General features: G+C 36.1%; 1 protein-coding gene across 2 annotated transcripts in view; it reads left to right on the top strand.

Moving 5' to 3' along the window:
* RyR (Ryanodine receptor) overlaps nt 1-22600 on the top strand; it is a 126614-nt gene extending 104014 nt beyond the window's left edge. For both annotated transcript variants that reach the window (XM_088231329.1, XM_088231328.1), the window contains exons 57-67: nt 226-378; nt 1576-1702; nt 3010-3167; nt 6536-6666; nt 12164-12319; nt 15442-15649; nt 15767-15898; nt 16998-17154; nt 17861-17970; nt 19435-19537; nt 22133-22600. In XM_088231329.1, the coding sequence (XP_088087455.1) occupies nt 226-378; nt 1576-1702; nt 3010-3167; nt 6536-6666; nt 12164-12319; nt 15442-15649; nt 15767-15898; nt 16998-17154; nt 17861-17970; nt 19435-19537; nt 22133-22236 (1539 nt within the window). In that variant the 3' untranslated portion in view covers nt 22237-22600. The remainder of the gene's footprint in view (nt 1-225; nt 379-1575; nt 1703-3009; nt 3168-6535; nt 6667-12163; nt 12320-15441; nt 15650-15766; nt 15899-16997; nt 17155-17860; nt 17971-19434; nt 19538-22132) is intronic.
* The last annotated feature ends 217 nt before the right edge of the window (nt 22601-22817 follow it).

Below are 22817 nucleotides of genomic sequence, written 5' to 3'. Positions count from 1 at the left end.
CAATTTGTACCGTATCTTACATATGAAGGTATTACAAGCCAACTTGAAAATCTCTACCAAAAATGGAAAATTAGATTCCAAAATAAACTATACATGAAAACCAACATGCCTAAATAATAGCGGAATTCAAAACTGTCTCCTAAATTTTGCAAAAACAGATTTCAATTTTACTACTGAATAATATTTTTCTCTCTCATCTAAATAACACTGTTTTTCGTCCTGTAGGTGACAGCTCCTCAGCCATCAGCTCTGAGCCAAATGGACCTTAGCCAATACACGCACCGGGCTGTCTCCTTCCTCGCTAGAAACTTCTATAACCTCAAATACGTGGCTCTCGTTTTGGCCTTCTGCATCAACTTCATGCTGCTCTTCTATAAGGTAAATATATCATTAAATGAGAATTTCAATGCCATAGAAAAAACTAATGTATTGGGCGTTGACGTAAGCTGTGTCCGTTTTTTTCAAAACGAAGAGAACAAGAAGACCCAAAAAACAAATTCCAACAAATTAGTCCTTAATTATTTTACGACAATTAAAGTTTGCCATACTTATACGTAATGTTAGTTAAAAGCGCACTCGGCGGGTATGACGTGTTACATCAAAGTGACGTGACGCCAACTGCGAGCCGAAAAGTTTTTTTTTTTAAAAGAAATATTAGCGTTCTTATAATTCACCCAAATATTCCAATTTTGGTGGCCATTTTTAACGAGTTGTAAATAACTCACTATTAGAAAATGTAAATCAAGTTGGGGTAGAGTGGGGTTCGAACCTCGGACCTCTGATCCGTGAGTCCGCAACACTATCCACGGGACCACAAACTCGATTTTGTTGTTTTTTAAACACTAATAATTATAGCATTAGATTGTAAAATTATTCTCTTTTTTAAATAAATAACCCACTAGGCCTCATTTCTATAGGCTCGTCAGCAGGTGGAAAATAAAGCTTTAACTCGTAATACACCACAACACCCAAACTAATTGAGAATCGAACCCGAGACGCCAGTTACACAGTTAGCTGTTAAACCAACTACGCTACGGCGCCTGTCTAAATATGTAATACATTACAGATAGTGTTTTTCTGGGTTATTATGCCGTGTTTGTGGGCTTTGTATTGCCGACGTTTCGGAGCACATTGCAGTGTCCATCTTCAGGGCTGAATGTATGAGTGTAGTTTTTAGTGTGTTTAATTGTGAGGAAATTGTACCGTGTCGCAGTCGGGCAATGTATGTGGTTAAGTGTGTGGAGTTTGTACCGTGGGCTTTGGAAGCACCGGGTACCATGAGGTTCGTAGTCGTAACCCATCATCCCTGTTTATGTTATTAGGATGCTTGTATATTTCTATGGCTCCCTTTATTAAACGGGCTTGACGATTTTTGGGCTTTCCAAGGACATTTGGCTCAAATGAGAAATTATGCCCTGTTTCTATGTAGTGCTCTGCAAGAGCTGATTTATCCGTAATAATGTAATACATTTTCAACATTATTCCCGACTTGTGAAAACTCTATTGCGGAATAATCCACCCTCTAATTTCAAATACGCTCCTTCATTGTCCCATTCTAACGATATTTGTTCTCAGGTAACGACTCTTGGAGAAGATGATCAGGAAGGAAGCGGAGACAGCATCGCTGACATCATCAGCGGATCTGGTTCCGGTTCCGGTTCAGGGTCGGGCTCGGGAAGTGGAATTCTGGGATCGGGCGATGGTAAGACACAATAAGAAAAGATAAGATTACTAATGAGGAGAAAAATCGCGTTGATTTCATGAAATTTTCGCAGTTAAATATTGGGTATCCGCCGGATATTGAGCTACTATCCTATATCCGGCCGGATATTAAGCTAATACTCGGTGCACGGTCGGATATTTATTTATTTATTTAATTTTACAATACGCCCAAGGGGCATTTACAAACAATATACAGGTAAGTACAAACATAGTTGCTAAAAAATTAAAAGATAAACAATGCTTTTTGTATACATTTAGAAACAATAAGAAGAATACTGCCATGCAAAATAAAAAGTGAAACTTTACATAGTAAAAAAGGAAAAAAAAATGTATTGAGGTAATAACCGGTATCCGGCCGGATATGTAACTTCTAATTGGTATCCGGCCTAATTTTTGTACCTACTATCCGGTATCCGGCCGGGTATTTAACTTCTAACCAGTATCTAGAGCTTTTTTTGAGTATCCGGCCGAATAGTAAAATTAGGCCGGCTTGGCCGGTTACCGGATCCAAAAATTCATTTCATCTCTAATGATTAACTCAAAGTCTTATAATATGTCGATTAGGTTTTTTCTATTTAATATTTTTACTATTATTATTATTATTAGTATTTTACTATCCAGGTTTATTTTTGCAACATATATTTACTTATTTATGTATATTCTGTTTATTAGGTTTCTTTGTTAGGTTCTGATTGTTTCTTGTATATATTTTTCGTTATGTAGCCGTTGTAAATGGCTTAGGGAATTTAATGAATAAAATTAAAAAAATAAACTCTCCAGTCGTCAGGCTACACCGGCTCGGAAACGAGTATGATGAAATTGAAGTGTTTCGCTTTTCATCATCAATTTTTAGATTAAAAATTCTTACGGCGCGGGCGATAAAATCAAAATAACTCATAACTTATGCCTAAACTTCCACATTCCTTTCTCAAGATGTTTTCCCTCTCTGTTGCAATAAACGAATATAGAATATAAACTATACATAAAAACCTACCTACCTAAATAATAGCGTAAATCAAACACGTCTCTAAATCTTGCAAAAACAGATTTCAATTATGCTACTTGACACCGCAAACTAAGCATTCTCCATTGGTGAAGCATAATTACAAATCTCACAATTCTTTTTTCAAAGTTTTTCGCGAATGCTTCTAAAACTTTTATTTGTTAGATTGACATATTGTCTTGTTATACCTTGAAATGCTTGAATTAGAATTTTGTATCTGTCATGTAAAAGCCCTCTGGGCGTATATAATTATAAAGTAAATCCTTGTTTTTTTGTTCCATCAGGAGGCAGCGGAGAGAACAGTAGTGGAGAAGAGGAGGATCCCATAGAGCTGGTCCACGTGGATGAAGATTTCTTCTATATGGAGCATGTTATGAGACTGGCCGCCGCTCTTCATTCCCTCTGTTCTCTCGCGATGCTGATCGCTTACTACCATCTCAAGGTATGAAAATATATATTCAACCATAGAATTACAATATGCCAGTTTCCCCCCCCCCCCCCGCACGACATCCCGCCTGCGCGCACGCGTCGTACCTTCACCATGACGGTATAGTTGAAGACAAATTCTCTCGATCCATTACGAAGATACACTACCGACCCCCCGCCTTATAGTTTTGGGTAAGTACATCGATATTCAAATTTTCAAATTCATATCCAAATTCAAATTCAAATTATTTATTCACAAAGTAACATAACAATAATACTCTCTAATAGCAAGAGTATTTGCCTCTTAAACATAGTTTCACTAATGTGAAAGATGTCGATCTCCAAAGTGATAATGTTCAGCTGCTTGACTGCTCTTCCAATCGACATGACCAGGGGCAGGTTGGTTCTGGAAACCGGGAGGTAAAACAGTATATGCTGACGCTGTCAGAGATAGCCATCAGGAACATAAAAATTGATACTCTCTAAAATGGCCGAATTATCGATGAAACCCCTTAATAGTCTGGAAAAATGGGTCAGTGTAGACCCATCCCTTCTAAGTTGCAAACTATTGGTCCCAAGCATACCCAAGAGGAACTCAGTGGGATAGAGCCACGGTTAACTACCATACTCCCTCATGTAGAGATACCTCAGATTTTTTTCTGAACCCTCTCCAACATGAGGGAGTATCTCGCTTCGTGCGGACTCCATATCACCGATGCACTCTCAAGCCTCGAGCGAACCAACGAGTTGTACAAAATTCTGAGTGTACGGGGATTCTCAAAAACCCTACCAGTTCGGAGAATAAAACCCAACATCTTTAGTGCAAGGTCACATGTTCTCTCGATGTGAACATGAAAAGTCAATCTGCTTTCATAGATTACCCTAAGATCCTTAATTGTTGAAACACGGATGAGTTGGTGGCCACCCATTGCGTATCTGTGATATACAGTGCGCAATGCTCGAGTGAAAGATAAAGATATGTAATAAGGGGAAGCGTACGTCACGGTACACGTATCTACGCACTAAAGTAACATAGCTTTATTATGACGTCATAGTTAAAGATAAATTCTCCGGAGCTATTACGAAGATACACTACCGATCCTTCTACCATCAAGTTTTGAAAGTAAGTACATTGGTTTGTATTGGCGGGTCTAGTACCCCTCGATACACATATCTACGCATCAAAAGTGACAAAAAATTTATTCCATCGAGCAATTTTTCCTTAAATTACAATTTATTAAATTTTTTAATCGTTCTTAAGTTGGCACTAAAAGCCTATTAAAAATATGAGAGAGAAATAAGTTGATTTTGAAGTATAATTGAATTTTGACATAACTGTCAGTTTTGAAAGCGAACGCCTAGATACACAGATGATGTGGCTAAAATTAAATAAAAAATAAAAACAAAAAGAAAAGATAAAGTAATTACTATTTACTCTATTATTAATATGTTTTTTTTTTACTGGATACCCATATATACATTTTTTACTTCATATTTTACTATGTTTTTATACTATGTATTTAACTATGCTATTCCCTATGTCTACTATCTGTATTATTGTTTCCATGACTGTTTTTTATATATATTTTTGACTTGCTTAGAACTGGGTAAATAACCCTAATTAGATAGTCGAAGCAACTTTGTATAAATGTATAATTTTATGTATGTAAACAAAAACAAACAAACCATCACGCCGTTTCCCCGTAAGGGTAGGCAGAGAGGATAGAACGCCACAACACTCTATCTTTGCATACAGATCTCGCTTCCTCTACATTCATACATCTTCTCATGCACGCGCGCCGATTATTCCGACTTTTGACATGTCCATCTGTAAGTATTTGTTGAATTTGGTCACGCCATGTCTTACTCGGTCTTCCTCTATTTCTGCATCCATCAGCATTCGCATTGTAAATATTCTTAGCCGTTCTTTCGCTGTCCATTCGTTCTACATGTCCAAACCGGCGCAGAGCTCCTTTCTTGATTTTGTCGGTTATGCTTGTCTCAGCCTTACATAATGTACGGATCTCAACATTTGCGCATCTATCGTACATAGTTTTACCACACATTCGCCTGAGAGATCGCATTTCGACAGCATTCAGCCTACTTTCATCCCTGTTTTTCCAAGTCCATACTTCGCTCCCATACATCAGAGACGGGACCTGGCCCAGGTTGTGAACTGCCAATTTTGCCTCTTGTGACAAACATTTATTTGCCAAGGTCGATTTAAGTGCACCGTTCACTCTGTTCCCGGCACTCACCCTCCTTTCAATATCTTTCTCAGTCATTCCATCCCTAGTGAACATACTTCCCAGATACACAAATTCCTCTCATACTTTCATTTCTTTCAAAAACCATCACATTCGATTTATCGACATTCATCAGCAAATTAACTAAATTGCAAGAACGAAGAACATCGACCGATCTTACGACTTTATATAAAATAATAAAACCAATGTTTGATACCCCTGATCTACTGAAATTGATTTCATTCTATGTACCACCTAGATTAAGCAGAACATCTACAATATTTTATTGTCAAAATTGTCGAACGGTAGCTCAATATAACTCACCTATTGTTAGATTACAGAATACCAGGAATGAATATGCATCACATTTTGATATATTTAGTTTATCTCTGCCTAACTTAAAAAATAAAGTGACCAACATATTTTTATCAAAAAGAGCAAATCATCTTCAGAAGATTGGGTTGGCATAGTTATAATTTGATTGATTAATGTATTTTGTTATTGTATAATTTCTTTAAAATATGTATGTATTTCAAGTAATTAATAATGTGTACAGTACGAGTATATTAATATTTCATACTCGATTTTTTTTTTTTTTTTTATTTCTAAGCACTCTTTATACCACATATATGTAAATGGCAGAAATGCCGTATATAAATAAATAAATAAATAAATAAATCGCTTCTCTTGCATACATCGTAGACCTTTGTTACCAAGAATTGCAGTTCCTCTTTGTTGTTAGCAAGAAGTACAGCATCGTCAGCATACAAAAGACAATTGACATTTAAATCACCCATTTTTGCTCCCATTCTTAAGCCTTTCAGTTATTTCATGCAGTTGAACAGCTATGCTGACATCACACATCCCCGCTTCACTCCTTTATGAATGTCAAACCACGATGTGTATGATCCGTTTACCCTAACACATGCTGCGCTGTCTTTATACAGAGAAGCAATAGCACGTGTTAGATTTCCGCTCACTCCGTACTCCGATAACACCTTCCATAATTTTTCTTGGTCAATTATCAAACGCTTTTTGCAGATCGACAAATGCACAGAAAAGCTTTTGGTTTTTAGCAAGAAATTATGTATGTGATTATTGTAATTGGACTCATGGTTTGTCTGTGTCTTTTCCAAAGGTGCCGTTGGCTATATTCAAAAGGGAAAAGGAGATAGCTAGACGTCTCGAATTCGACGGTTTGTATGTGGCTGAGCAACCGGAGGACGATGACATCAAGAGTCACTGGGATAAACTTGTAATTAGTGCCAAGTATGTATAAATAAATAATATTCCAATTAAAAAACTAATTGAATAAACCATTAAAAAAATAAACAAATGAACCCAGTATTTAAACTGCATTTTACTAGATAATAATATCATCATCATCATCAGCCGTCTTTTTTCCAATGTTGAACATAGGCCTCCCCCTTTAGTCTCCATATTTCCCTATCCTGAGCCAACCGCATCCAACCGCTTCCTGCAACTCGTCTTATGTCATCAGGCCACCTTGTCTGAGGCCTGCTGACACTTCTTCTACCCGTTCTGGGTCGCCATTCCAGGACTTTTTTGGTCCATCTAGAGTCTGTGATTCTGGCTATATGACCAGCCCAGCTCCATTTCTGGTTGGCAGCCCTATGGACCACATCGGTGATCTTTATTCTCGCTCTAATCCATGTATTACTTTTATGAAATTCAGTGACATCACATTTACAATTTAAAATTAAATTATTTTTCTTTTAAATAATGTCCCCTTTCGCGTGACAAGAAATAAGTATTTGTTCCATCTGCCAGTCTGTAGCACTATCGGGCGCGTGCGGTGACTTTTATCAGTAAGGATGCCGACAAAAAACCGTCATGTTCCTTATTTTAGTAGGTTTATTCAGAAATTTTTTTTATTTGAAAATTTATTTATAAACCCTTACGGATTAATACATTCATTTTACATAAAATAATATTTACATTTTTCATTCATAATAATATTTTTTACATCTTTTGAAAAGTTTGTCTGAGTCTTTTGTTTAGTTTTGTCTGGTAGTTTATTGTATAATTTCAGTCCCTGGTTCATTAGTCTTGATTGTCCTTGTCTTGTTTTAGAAAGTTGGATATGGTATTTGTCTGATATTCTCGTATTATGTACATGTTGACTACAATTTTTTACAAGTTTTAGTTCTTCGTCTACAATTACATTAGTGGCTAATTTATGGATAAATTTTAATGATTGTAGTTGAAAGAGTTCAGTTATATTTAATTGCTTAGTTTGTTTAAAAAGTTCTCTAGTTGCAGTTAGATAGGGAAGGTCATATACTAACTTTAAAATTTTATTTTGTTGTCTTTGTAGTCTGTTTATGTCATTTTGATATCCTGTTCCCCATAGTAGTTGCGTATAACATATTTTAGTTTTTACATAGGCTTCATACAGTAGAATTTTTTCCGTTTTTGGAACAAAGTTTTTGATTTTTTTAAAAAGACTTGATAATTTTTGCATATATTTACATATTTTTTTTGCACCACAACAGGCCAGGAGGCCTAATTACAGTGGTGAATTACATCACGGAGCACCCAGGCTTGAGAAAAATCACATTTTAATTTTTGTGTTCTCACCGGGAATCGAACCCGGAACCTTCCGTGCGTGAGTCAAGCGTCTTGACCACTACACCACGGAGGTCGCCACTTTGCTAATTAAATTGTTGATATGAATTGTCCATGTTAATTGTCTGTCTATTGTTAGTCCTAAGTATTTAACATGTTCAATTTCAGTAAGTCGTTCATTATTTATATAAGCATCTACTTTATGACATTTTTTTCTAGATTCAAAATGGATAATATTGCATTTTTTTTCATTAAGTGTAAGTTAGTTTGTGTTTGTCCATTTAGTCAACATAGTTAGGTCTTTGTTATTTTATTTTATTTTATTTTATTTGGGATTTTTACAGCTATTACATAAACAAAATAAGTAGAAAAATCTTAACAATGCTAAAGCCAATTTAAAAAATCCACTGTAAATATAATGACACATAATATATAAGAAAAGAAGTTTAGTAATTGTATTTGTGTGACGTTTGTATTCATGTGTATGCGAATGTGTGTATGCGTGAATGAATGAGGGAGAGGATACATGTGCGTGTGGAAATGAATGAGGGAGAGGGTGCGTGTGTGTGGGTGCGTAAGTATAAAAAAATAGGTGTGAAAATGAGATAACAATATAGACATCAAAACACCTAAAACAAGACCCGAGACAACCGTTCTTAAATTTGGGCCAAGTGTCAATAATGCGCTACTTCGAACTTTATGATAAACGTTATTAGAGTCGTTTTTTCTTTGCATTATACAAGTTGGATGCTTCTTATCTCTCCGAGTCTCGAGAGAAAAATCTAAAACCTTATGAACCTAAAGCGCATGCGCAAAAATTTGGACAAATGCTATGGGAACTAGACGCAACTCGACAAGCAGCATCCCGCGTATACAACAAATACTTTCAAGAACAAGATACCTAGATATTCAGTACGTACGTTGGTATAGGAAATACGCATATGTAGCTAGGTATGTATACTGAAGATATTGTTCAAATCGCGTGCACCCGAACGTTCTCAGTGAGAATTTTAGGAATACATATTTGAAGGTTTTATTTCGTATTTATAATGTTTTTTTGGTAAAATTCATATTATTTTTTTAAATTTCAAGGGATGCGCCGCATCCACAGTATCTATGGACGAAACGCGCCTGCTTACTATGCACAAAACTCTTTCCTCTATCGTTCTTACTCTAGCTATAATGTTTTTTTTCATCTGTTGATATATTTGACACGCCCCTTAATTTATTTAAAAATAAATCAATACTCATTCTTTCTGGCTACGATACGATCCCACTTGCTATTTAATGAAGCTCACACTTACACACACCAGAACACTTACACTCCCACACACAAACATACCTCTACACTTACTCTCATACAAATACACATACATAAGTACAACCTTTTGTTGTACCACAATTTAATATGTATGATTTTTATTTAGAAACTTCGCTGGTCTGTCTTAAAACCGTATCTTTTTTATATTATTATATCATTGTCGTCTGTTTGTTTCTGTAGAATAAATAAATAAAGTAGGTTTCCTTTTTGTCTACTCGTTAAATTTACCTATTGGAATTTTCATGGGTATCCAATGTATTATTATGTCAACTGGGTTCAAAATACTTTTGGTACAGACGCTGTAATGTTTTTTTTATTATTTATTAGTTTTTTTTTTATTATTTGTTAATAGACTATTACACATTTTAACATTTTTTTGCATTTTTTATGTATCGTCTTATCAGCGCTATGAGTTTTTAAAGTTTTGTATTTCTGAAATTACTCCCAAGTGACGTCTCAAGTTTTCTTCCGCTTCTCCTCGGTCAGTTCTGCCGATCGGTCCGTTGACTTACTTCAAACCGTAAATCTTTGACAACTCTCTAATTATTGGTTGATTCATATGAACTAGTAACGTCGATCAAAGTAGTTTGTTTTAACTAAAATATTTTTTAACTTTTTTTTTCATACATTTTCAAGAAACTTTGGCGTACAATTTAATGCTTTAATTTTTACCGCGCGTAAGAAAACATATTTTGCGTCCAATTTCACGTAGGACTGACGTTCCTCATACTAGAGAAATTATTTAAAAATATTAATTTATTTACCTACCTACTTTTATGTAATATTTAGATCTATAAAGCTTAATATAATTAGATAGTTAAAAAAAATATTTAGATAGATGTTATTAAATAAGTATTTGTATATAGCCACTTACCAACTTTTCTTTGTCTACCGGCTTCGAGACGTACCCGTCTCTTCGTCAGGACACCAAAGAAACCTACAATAATAATAAATAATTTAAATATCATCATTCCCTTTCCGCACCGAATGGAGCAAAGGGAACTGCATTGGAACACCAATCGCAGCGTATATTGATCACTTTTGTTACATGAAGGTAAGATGATCAGTCTTACGCTTCAGGTACCAGTCTAGGGACTATGAAATATATTAGTGTAAAAACACCCTTTTAAATAATATTTCTTATCAACCATGTCGCGAATCGAACCCGAGACCTCTTGCATAGTAGGCAAACGCGCTAACCACAACGCCACGAGACGTGAAATCTATATTTAGTTGTAAAAATAACACTGGGCAAAAAAAAATTGTCTGGAAAGAAAAATATGCGATTCTGATTGTATTTTTTCTCCTGAATTTAAATATGATATCGGTTATTCTCATACTAAAAATGCATAGCGCGCACGCTGCCACAGTTTCATCGTCCATTGTATAGCAAAGACAAAAGACAAGTGCGATGAATTGCGCGATGAGCATGAGCATGAGCGGCGCAAGGAGCATAGTGTGGCGGGGCTATTTCAAGTTGCGGCTCTTACTCGCTCATCTGCTCTCTCATGTCCTACGATACCAGCGTGTCCTCTTACCCAGCATATTTAAATAATCATCCCTCTGATTTTTAGATGCTTAATTTTACTCTGAATATCTACATACATACATTAACAAGTCACTAAAACTCTTGGGTTTTGTTGGCAGGACATCTAGCGACTTTACAAATATGTTCACGGTTAAAACACAATATTGCTCCCTTGTTCGTTTCTTTTAGAATATGCATCCGTGGTCTGGTCTCCCTTCTATGAAGGCTGGATAAATCATATCGAATCGGTGCAACATCGTTTGCTAAGAAAAGTAGCATGGATGATTGGCCTCGAGAGGGGAGACTACACTTACGGAGAAATGGAGTCAATGTTAAAAATCTCAAGTCTACAAAAACGTAGAAATAACATTGACTCCATATTTATGTTTAATTTGCTGAATGGCTTAATTGATGTACCATCGTTACTGGAACAAGTGGCATTCAATGGCTTGCTTGCACCAATGTCCCGATTGTGTCGTATTGTAAATTCGAGACAAGATCTGAACTTTTTTGGTGAGAGTCTTTATAGATTTAAAAATTCACTAAGATAGACCAGATCTTGTCTTGAGGTAGTAATTTTTTTTTTTGTCCTAGCTTTAATTGTATTTTATTATTGATCGGGCTTATTGCCAAATGGCAATTTCTTCCAACCAACCAATAAAATAAAAGTTTTATTTTTATAATTCAAGTTACAGAACATATTCAATAGAAAAAAAAATCAAATGTTAAAGAAACAAACGTATTGGCGGCCTCCGTGGTGTAGTGGTTAAGACGCTTGACTCACGCACGGAAGGTTCCGGGTTCGATTCCCGGTGAGAACACAAAAATTAAAAATGTGATTTTTCTCAAGCCTGGTTGTTCTGTAATGTAATTCACCACTGTAATTGGGCCTCCTGGCCTGTTGTGGTGCAAAAAAAAAAAAAAATGTCAATTTGTTTATAAATTAACTTAAATCAAAACTATTACTCAATGTTAAAAGATAAAAAAGAGGAAAGGTTAAGGAAGAGAAAGGAGATGTTTCTTCAGACGTGATTTAAACAGAGATAATGTAGTAACATCTTTGATGGTGGATGGGAGATGATTCCACAGTGGAGCCGCATGGACACTATATGAGGTAAACCATGAACTGATAAGCGTTGAAATTTTTCACGCAGGTATATAGGAGCGTTAGGACTATGAAGTACATTGAACAGAAGTGAAAGGTGGTATAAGTGCCTGTATTTATTATAAGAAATTGTATTTACCATCGTTAGAATGGACTGTATAAGTCCGTCAAATAAATAAATACTGTTATCGATTTATACGTTGAAATATTTACATATTTACAGATCGTTTCCTGTAAACTACTGGGACAAATTTGTGAAGAAGAAAGTTCGCCAAAAGTACTCGGAAACGTACGATTTTGACTCCATCTCCAATCTGCTCGGAATGGAGAAGACCTCGTTTTCATCCCAAGAAGAGGAAGGCAGTGGCCTTATTTACTTGTAAGTAAAAAACTAAAAGAAAATTACAAATAGATGAATAACACACTCATGTTCAGGATGAAATGAAGTTCACCAATTACTGAATAAACGGGGAATCAAACCTGGAACCTCAGGCAAGCAAATAGACCAACTATTGAATCACCATGTGAGCCTATTTCATCTTCGGTTTCTTTTTCGGGGTTTTTTTGTTTTAATAGCCGTCACTCGGTTCAGATAAAGCTAGGGTTTCCTAGGACAGCGGTGCCCGCAACTTAACGGCCGAAAAAAACCCAATGGATTTGTCATGATTTCAGCAGTTATATTTGAAATATCATCATCTTTGAATTAAATTATGGTTCAACAATATTTTGAGTTTGTCCAAATTTTTATAGACAAGGACTGGATTTAACTCTCTGGGGACCTGTTTATATTAACATATTACAACAGAGATGAAGAACATTTAAGAAAAGGTAATATAGAAGTCTAGGCGTCTACAGGGCTTATGGGCATAAATAAAGGTTTCAGCTCTTTAACTTCACAAACATCAACAGATGAAAGAATTGAAGGAATATAGATGTTCAAATATAGGCAGAATGGTGAATGTTACACAGTGTGTAAAGTGGCCACTTAAACCAGCCATTGACAGGTCATAAGTCCTGTAGATGCCTAGACTTCTAAATTACCTTTTCTTAAATGTTCTTCATCTCTGTTGTAATATGTTAAATTATGGTTAATTAAAGCCATTCCCTATAAATATTCAACTTTTTCCTTTTTAAATCTCTTATTTTTTTAATGTGTAGTGACTACACAGCACCGTAACGCGCGGGTGTATTTAGGACAGTAAAGCTAGGTTTTTCTAGGACAGCGGTGCCCGTATTTTAACGGCCGTAGTGAACGGCGATGCGGTGGACAGCCGTCGTAACGTCGACTAGAGAGTGGTTTCCTAGGGAAACGGTGTTAAATGGTGTTGATAACACCATTTTCCTAGGAAACCACACTCTAGTCACCGTTACGACGGCTGTCTACCGCATCACCGTTCACTACGGCCGTTAAAATACGGGCACCGCTGTCCTAGGAAACCCTAGCTTAACACTAAAACACGTCTCCGTAACTTTGCTTCTCAAAATACAATGAATGAACGCAACGCCTCAAACCTGGGCATGTGCATTAGAGTGGGCATCAAAGTGAAAGGGGTCTAAAAAGTTGCATTTTGGATCACATTGAACGTAAAAAATATAATATTCAATACTACTTTTGGCCCTCAACCGAGGTTTGAAGTTTATCACTGTCTGAACATTTTGTTAATTATCTATTTGGATAAAATTATTTTTTTGTTAGTGAAGATATTACTTAATCGCATTACAAATTCGCACACGTTTTAAAACTACCGGAATGCAAAAAGTTTACACTCCGTGGAACTGATTCCGTTAAGCGCCTGGCTAATATTGACGAAAACAATGGCTCATTAAAACAATGCTACCTTTTTATTACAAAACAAAGCGCAACTCACGCCTTTAGACGCTTATTTAATAAGGTTTAATGCACATTATAAAATTCAATTGGACTGATTTTCTTACTTAAATACGAAATAACAGCCGGTTTAGCGCAAAAAATCGACTTTTTCAAAAACTTCAAGCTATGGTTTAGGGCCAAAAGTAGAATCAAATATATTTTTTTTAATTTTTGGCATTCCGAGTAATTCAAAAGGCAACTTTTTAGACCCATTTCAAAATTGAGATTTTTTTAAATCTATTTATTTATGTATTTCACAGTTTTAAAATGTACAGAGTTTCTTTGTTTCAGGTCCCGACTAGCTAGGAAATTCCTGTGTTTAGGAAGGACCTTATTTTTTACATGTGTTTTTTTTAATTTCATTAAACGATGCTTAATAAATTTAAAGAATAATAATAACATTAAAAAAATCAATGTAAATATAAATTACCGATAATAGATAATAATAAAAATTGAAATATAAAAATTAATTAGAAAATATGCCATTAATAGTAAAGAAATGAGACATAATTATCATAAATTAGAAAACATACCGATTATAATGAAAATGGAAGCATAAATATACATTATTAAAAAAATCGCCCCACCCTAATGCGCATAGAGGGGGAATGTTACTTCCACGTGACACCTGGCGCGCTTCTGGAGATTATTTCGTTCGCGTTCTACAAGCATGTGTGCAAAAGTTTTCAGCCCGCCTTCGAACTAAAATTATTATATTATTATTATTGTCATTACAAAACCCAGTGTTAATACAGAAAAAAGTATTATGTATTTAAATAGATAGATCACGTATCAAAATATAAGTATTTAGGTATTATTATAGATTCCACTTTTAATTGGGAAGAACAGATAAAAACAGTTTGCAATAAGCTAAGAGTTTGCCTACTTAACATGTACCATTTAAAACCATACATACCATACCCAGTGCTGAGACTAGTTTACTTGGGGCTAGTTGACCCAATTATTCAATATGGATTAAGAATATAGTGACTAAGTTTTAAATCTTATACGGATAGAGTCTTGAACTTACAGGTACAAATTTAAAAAAATATCGTACCTGTAAAAATAAAGAATGAGGCAAAAGACAACAATAAAATATTATTTGATTTTGTTAACGTTTTGCCAATAAACAAACAGTGTCAGTATAAGATAATGACAGATCATTTCCTCGATTGCAATTTTAAATCCAAAATAAACCACCAGATCGTGACCCGACAAGTATCGGCACAGCAGCTGATGGTACCACGACAGAAAAACTACTATGGTGACAGAACAATGGGTAGTGTAGTACCAAAACTGTACAATTTAATACCAGCCAAAAATCGTGAAGAAAAAAACCTAATTTCATTTTAAAAAATTGTCAAAAAATTATTAAACAGCAAGTGAAACTTAAGTGTGTAAATATATTTTATTCTTCAATTATTATTAAACTATGTACTTATATATTTTTTTTAAAATGTAATGTAACCCGCAGACAAGCTTCGGCTTTGCGGGAGCAAAAATACAATTATGTATGTTACTTATTTGTTAAAATGAATAAAACTTTAAAAACAAAATTAAAAAAAAAAAAAAAAAAAAATACATTCATTGATGTCATCGTAGTGCGTTCAAAAATAATGTTACCCTTCCAGCATCCTGAACATCGACTGGCGCTATCAAGTTTGGAAGGCGGGAGTGACCATCACGGACAACTCCTTTTTGTACTCCCTGTGGTACTTTGTCTTTTCCGTTATGGGCAACTTCAACAATTTCTTCTTCGCCGCCCATCTCCTGGACGTGGCTGTCGGCTTCAAGACTCTTCGCACCATCTTGCAGTCCGTAACTCACAACGGAAAACAGGTACTTTAATAATTTAGGGTATTAGAAGCACACTTAGAAATCTCCACCAAAAACGGAAAATGAGTTATTGATGCATAATTTGCCCCAACAATATTAATCAATAAATGTACATTTCAGTTGGTGTTGACTGTGATGCTGCTGACCATCATCGTGTACATCTATACGGTCATAGCCTTCAACTTCTTCAGGAAGTTCTACGTCTCTGAAGAGGAAGATGTCGTGGAAAAGAAGTGTCATGACATGCTTACGGTAAGATATTCTATAAATAAAATTATTAAGATTTAAGCTAATTGAATTGCATCGAAAAATGAAGCTATTTAGCGCATAATACGAGAGGTGTATCCCGAAAGTTACTTCCGTTTAACAGGTTAACGAAAACAAGTATAGTCCTTAAAATATAGCTTGATTAGAACGACAGCTGTCAAACTAATTTCATTAGTGATGGGAAATTACTGATCACTGATCAAATCGATTTTATCGGTGATTTCATGCAATCGTGAAACTCTGTTTCCGAAAATTGATATAAAAACGCAAAAACAAGCCTATTATAGTGTGTTTGACACAATTCGGTAGTCAGATGGCAGAAGTGATCTGAACTGAATAAATACTGAAGGAGTACTCGCAAAGGTTTGCATACGACCTTATGAAACATAGCCAAAACCAAGGGAAGGTTATCACTAGAGTCCTTACAGGGCACTGCATATGGAATAAACACCTTGCTAGAATGAACCTCCGTGAAACTTTGATGTGTATGTTTTGCAGAGGAGACATTCGGTGGTCTATTGGTTGAACCTGGGGATGTGAGAGCACTCGCCTATGACCTTTTTACTAGATATCAAAGGATTTGGGCTTGGAGGAGGAGATTTAGGTATATATATTAAAGTACCTTCGCATGGTGCTGACTAGGTGCTTTTTACCAAAGCATTATTCAGTACCCGGCAGTAAAATACATCATGAGACTGCCGACTTTGTGGAGCGTCGTCTCTGTCCCAGGAGCTCGATATCTGTATGCATGTATGTATGACAAAGACTTTAAAAGATTACGCCGGTAGTCTCTTTCTTAAGCCCGATGTACTTTCTTTAATGCCGGCTACTGTACTCTGGTTCTGGGCCCACGGCCTAAGTTCATTACGAATAGCACATCTGGACAACCAACATTAGGGCTTCAGAGCCTATTGGGGCTGTCTCAGCTCCCAGCCTCGCCAATTCATCGCCTGCCTTGTAACCGTCAATATTTAAGTGTCCATATACCCAAATCAATGATATGCTACTAGACTCACCGACACAACAAACGACTACAAACATTTGGACATATTAAACATATTGTTGGTTATTTTTGTGTTTTCAGTGCTTCGTGTTCCATTTGTACAAAGGAGTGAGAGCTGGTGGAGGTATTGGTGACGAGATCGGTGACCCTGATGGAGACGACTACGAAGCGTACCGCATCATGTTTGACATCACCTTCTTCTTCTTCGTCATTGTCATCCTACTTGCCATCATTCAGGGTAAGATAGCATTGTTAGTCATTTGAGTCGTAGACTTGCAAAACTCCGTTTGTCCCCGTCCCCTCTCCTCTTACATGTGGGTATTATGTGAAACACGGCTCGTTCCAATATGCTTGTATTGGAACGAGCCATGTTTTTAAATAATACCCTCACATCGAGGTCTGTACGCAAAAACAAAATGATTTGGCGTTCTTCTCCTCTGCCTAATACAGCATGATGGTTTATTTGCTTGTAAGAAGAGATTGCAAACATACATTCCATATCCGCTCCCAACTTGGAGTCCACAAAGAGCCTCGAGATATCTCTGTCGGCTGTCAGCACCTGTGCATTCTCCCAAGTTATGTTCGAGTCCCGTAGTTCTGACATGAACTACCGACAAATAGTCAACAGCGGGCGTCCAGGATCTCGAGAAGCCGATGCCCTGAAAAGCAGGCGAGCCTAGTTATGGCTCTCAGGAGGCATCCGCAGTATGTGGCAAAACCAACAGTATCGCCTCCGCTTGATGACAGTCGCCACCGGAGTTTGTAGGGTCCGTTCTCTTATTGCTCAAAATTCTTCTTAGATATCTATTCTCAAAACTCGGTATTTTGCTGTTTTGGGCTCTAGTGAGGGCCACGATTCGCATCCGAAGAGGAGAATAGGTGTTATGCAGGCGTTGTTAGAAGAGTGTTGGTCAACTGAATTATATTCAAATTTCTATTCATAGGTTTGATCATTGATGCCTTTGGAGAGCTCCGTGATCAGCTGGAGTCGGTGAAGGAAGATATGGAGAGTAACTGTTTCATTTGCGGAATAGGAAAAGACTACTTTGATAAGGTAAGTTTGCCTAAATCTATAATATATATAATTCTCCTGGAGTACTATTCTGAGCCACGCTCGCGGCACGAGAAAACAGTTTTTATATACAAAATATACGAGATAATACGGCCGCGAGAGCGTTTGGAATACCAGCCCTGCAAAGATCTTATTGTGGTACGCTTTAGGCCTTTATTGTAGTAATCAATTAACGGCACGAAACAGCCAAACGAGGCATACTGTGAACCAGCGGCGAGTGGTGATTTTTTTATAGGTAATCTACAAAAATATATCATTAATTTGTACCTACTATAAGTCCATAATATATAAGTAACACAATTAAAAATGGCAAGTTTTTCTGTGATTCTGTGAAAATCAACTAAACTACAAGTATTATTAACATCACGATATACGTAGTTTTATAATACTAATACAACACTTGTACAAAAGTTTATGAGAAAATACCACAATGACATTCAGCCGATATTTCCATTATGATTAAAATGTCAACACCGAGCGCTGGCCGATTCCTTTTAAAATGAATAATGACAAAAACGACCACTTCGAACGCCACATGTCCTATGTGATACGTAATATTATGTCAACGGTATTCTATCAATAAAAATAGTACTTCGAATCTTCAAATAATATTTGTAATCTGCGAGCTTGTTTTAGTATTAAAAAACCGCGACTGGGTTAAAGATGTAAAATACAGTGTTTTTTTGTCTGGAGTAATAAGCTGAGGTAATCGGCTAGTTTCATCGTTCACTGAGAACGGGCTGGGCCGCTGGGAGCACTTCGTAGATATTTTTTTTTTGTATGATATATATTAATTTTTTGGTACGGCGGTGATGATTTATACTAAATAACAATTATATCATTTATTCTCCGATAAACATAGTTACTAAAAAGTATTATTATCGAAAGTCAAACAACTATTATATTTATATATACGCCCAATGGGCATTTTTAAGACCTTATTTATACATAGAAAATTATTATAAAGGAAAGTAAAAAGACACAATGGTATTTAAAGTAAAGTGACCACTTAAACCAGCCAATGACCGGTCATAAGCCCTGCAAATGCCTAGACTTCCATATTCCCTTCTCAAAAAAAATCCCTCTCTGTTGCAACAAATTTAGATCTAAATAGCTCCCTAGGAAGGGAAATTCAACCAGTCTGCAAACATTTGGACATGCTCAAAACATTATACTTTTACTTTCACCTGAGCCACTATCGGAACATTGACCCTATATGTTTTTTCATCTTCTTAAACATAATTTATTTTCATTGATTTTGCCGTGGGCAATTTTCACATAAATTTGTATGGAGTGAACCAAGTTAATAATTCTGTCAATTAGATTTAAATTGCTTTTGATACGGACGCAACATCCTCTGAACACAGAACACTTACAGTGATAATATTATAGAAAATATGATATTTCATATTATTTCATTAATTCTTTTAATTGTTTTCATTCAAGGTGCCCCACGGATTTGACACACACGTACAAAGAGAACACAATTTGGCCAATTACATGTTCTTCCTTATGCATCTAATTAATAAACCGGATACAGAATATACTGGTAAGTTTGGCCCTTTATCCAAATGTGTAAAAAAAAAACAAATAATTTGTGTAAATTAATAGCATGTAAATAATTTAACTACGGAATTATTTGAATGAGTAACGACTGAACATAGCACAGAATGCGGGACCTGCCAACAGAGGGCGCTGGCAAATATTATATGACCTGGGCCTCGATTATGATGGGAAGATAAAGACGTCATACCTTCACCTAGACGGTATAGTTGAAGATGAATTCTCTCTAGCGATTATAAAGATATACTACCGACCCCTTACCTTCAAGTTTTGGGTAGGTACATCGATATGAATCAAGGGGAAGCGTACGTCACGGTACACATATCAACGCTCTTAAATGACATAGCTTCAGTATGGCGTCATAGTTGAAGATAAAAGTCTCCCGACCGACTATAAAGGTACGCTACCAAAACCCCCACCATCAAGTGTTGATGTAAGTACATCGGTTTATACCGACGGGTCTAGAACCCTTCGATACGTTTATCTACGCATTGTCAGAAAAAAAACTCCACCGCGCAATTTTTCCTTTAGTTATGATTTATTAAAAAATTTAACCGTTTTGAGGTTGGCACTTTTTTCTTAAAAGCCTATTAAAAATATGAGAGAGAAATAAGTAAATTTTGAATCGAATTAAATTCCGACATAACTGTCACTTTGATAAAACGAACGCCTAGATGTGAAAATAATGTCGCTTGATTCTGTCCGATTAACAAATAAGTATCTAGGCGTTAAATAGTTACCACTTTAAAAAAATAATTTAGTTATTATGTTTTTTCCATCTGTTTTACTATGCTTCCGAGTGTTTGTATCGAGACGTTAAAGGAGCCGGCTTTGAAGTCGATCGGTAGATACATACAGACGACCGTTAAGCGTAAAATTTTGTTCCACCGAGCAATTTTTCCTTTAATTACGATTTATTTCAATTTTCAATCGTTCTGAAAAGAGCACTTTTTTTCTTAAAAGCCTATTAAAATCATGAGAGCAATAAGTAAATTTTGAAGTCGAATTAAATTCCGACATAACTGTCAGTTTTGAAAACGAGTGGCTAGATGTAGTGGCTTGACTGGCTAGAAGCTGCCCTATTAACATACAAGAGCATCTAGCCGTAAAATGTTACCACTGTAAAAAATCAATTTGGTTATTATATTTTTTCCATCTGTTTCACTATCTTTCTGAGTGTACGTATCAAAGGTGGCCATGTAATCACTTAGTAGATAAATACAGACGATCGTTAAGTATACCGTCTTGGTAAATGTCAAAAATCATAGAAAAATCATGTTTAAGCTAGCATTTTTCGATTGAATTGGGATTTATTGGAGTTTATAATCGCTTTGAAGTAGGCACTTTTTATCACAGAAGCCCATATAAAATATCAATGAGGACTATTTTAAATGTTAATGACGTAATGAACGCGGACTAAATTTTAGGGGTTATGCCGTGCTTCTTGCTAGCAGCAAAGGATCCGCAATTCTTGGTAATAAAAGTCTACGATGTATGCAAGAAAAGCGATTTGCTTATTTATATGTTGATAAATCGAAAGTGATGGTTTTTGAAAGGGATGGAAATATAACTAAATGTGAGATCAGTGTGAACGGAGATATTCTGAATCAGGTAGAAGAATTTGTGTATCTGGGAAGTATGTTTACTAGGGATGGAAAGACCGAGAAAGACATTGAAAGGAGGGTTTGTGCCGGGAACAGGGTGAACGGTGCACTGAAATCTACTTTGGCAAACAAATGTTTATCGCAGGAGGCTAAACTAGCAGTTCACAATGGAGTTCTAGTGCCAACTCTAATGTATGTGAGCGAAGTATGAAATTGGAAAAATGATGTAGAAAGTAGGTTGAATGCTGTTGAAATGCGATCCCTCAGGCGAAGGTGTGGTAAATCGATGTATGATAGGTGCACAAACGTCGAGATCCGTGAGCTGTGTAAGGCTGAGACATGCATTATCGACAGAATCAAGAAAGGGGTGCTGCGTTGGTTTGGACATGTAGAGCGAATGGACAGCGAAAGAACGGCTAAAAGGATCTACGATGCTAATGTTGATCGATGCAGAAAACGAGAAAGACCGAGAAAGACATAGCAAGATCAATTTCATCAAATACTCGACGATGGACATGTCAAGAGTGGGAATAATCAGTGTGCGTGCATGAGAAGATGTATGAATGTAGAGGAAGCGAGGTCTGAATGCAAAGATAGAGTGATATGGCGTTCTATCTTCTCTGCCTACCCCTGCGGCGAAACAGCGTGTTTTTTTTTGTTTGTTTGTTTGTTCATTGGTTCTATTCGATCATATGACGTCGAGATTACAAGTCGGTAGAACATACCGAGGTAAACACAGATATTACAGAAGTTAAGTATACCGTCTCGATATGTACAGATGAAGATAGCGTTCACAATCGAGGCCCAGGTGAATGTGGGGGGGTGTTCAACCAATTCTGGGGCATTGTCCTGCTGATACGGCACCTTGCATCAATTTTTGGTCAACGGCCTGTTATTACTAAATCGCTACATAATTCATACACATCATCTCGACTGGTCAATGTATTGTTACAAAATTAACATGGTTTTCGTTCTAGGTCAAGAAACATTCGTTTGGAACATGTATCAACAGAGGTGCTGGGACTTCTTCCCCGTCGGAGACTGCTTCAGGAAACAGTACGAGGACGTCATGGGAGAATAACTGTTTATATTTTACTAACATTGCATTTTCAAACATACAAACTCGAGGTTAGAATTAACACAGAAATTTTACCTTTCCCTCAGCAAATTGGGCCTTAATGTACTGTGTAGAAAACTTAAAAGACTCGTGTTGGAAAGAAGATATGATGTCACATGAGTACAGGTAAAGTCATTTTGCCCCGGTTCGATTTACGCCGATTTACAATAACGCCGGTTCGGCCGACACCAGAAGACAGTAGGCGCCGCGATTCTAATAGCAGACACACTTTTACACGTTGTTTTATTCTATTACCACGTACGCGCAGCCTATTGTGTGTGAAATTGTTTCCGATTTAGCTTTCGTTTTGTTTTTAAAAAAATAAAAAGACATGATTATTTTTATTATTTTATTATTATTAAAATTAAAAGGATATTCAAATATTTGTAGTTTATGCTATGATTCTGCAAGAAAGGAAGCAACAATCAAAGCAAATGAAATTGTATGCTTTTTTCGAAAAAGTGTAAGAAGTTAATTTAGTACCGACGAACTGGTGAGTTAGTATTTATTATTAAAAAATCATCATTTATGTCAAGAGATTATTA

This window comes from Micrasema longulum, unplaced genomic scaffold (genome assembly GCF_059751315.1).
Source record: "Micrasema longulum isolate JH-2025_06_02 unplaced genomic scaffold, ASM5975131v1 h1tg000873l, whole genome shotgun sequence".
NCBI classification, from domain to species: domain Eukaryota; kingdom Metazoa; phylum Arthropoda; class Insecta; order Trichoptera; family Brachycentridae; genus Micrasema; species Micrasema longulum.
Note: the sequence above shows the minus strand (reverse complement) of the source record. Positions and strands in the feature narration are given on the sequence as shown.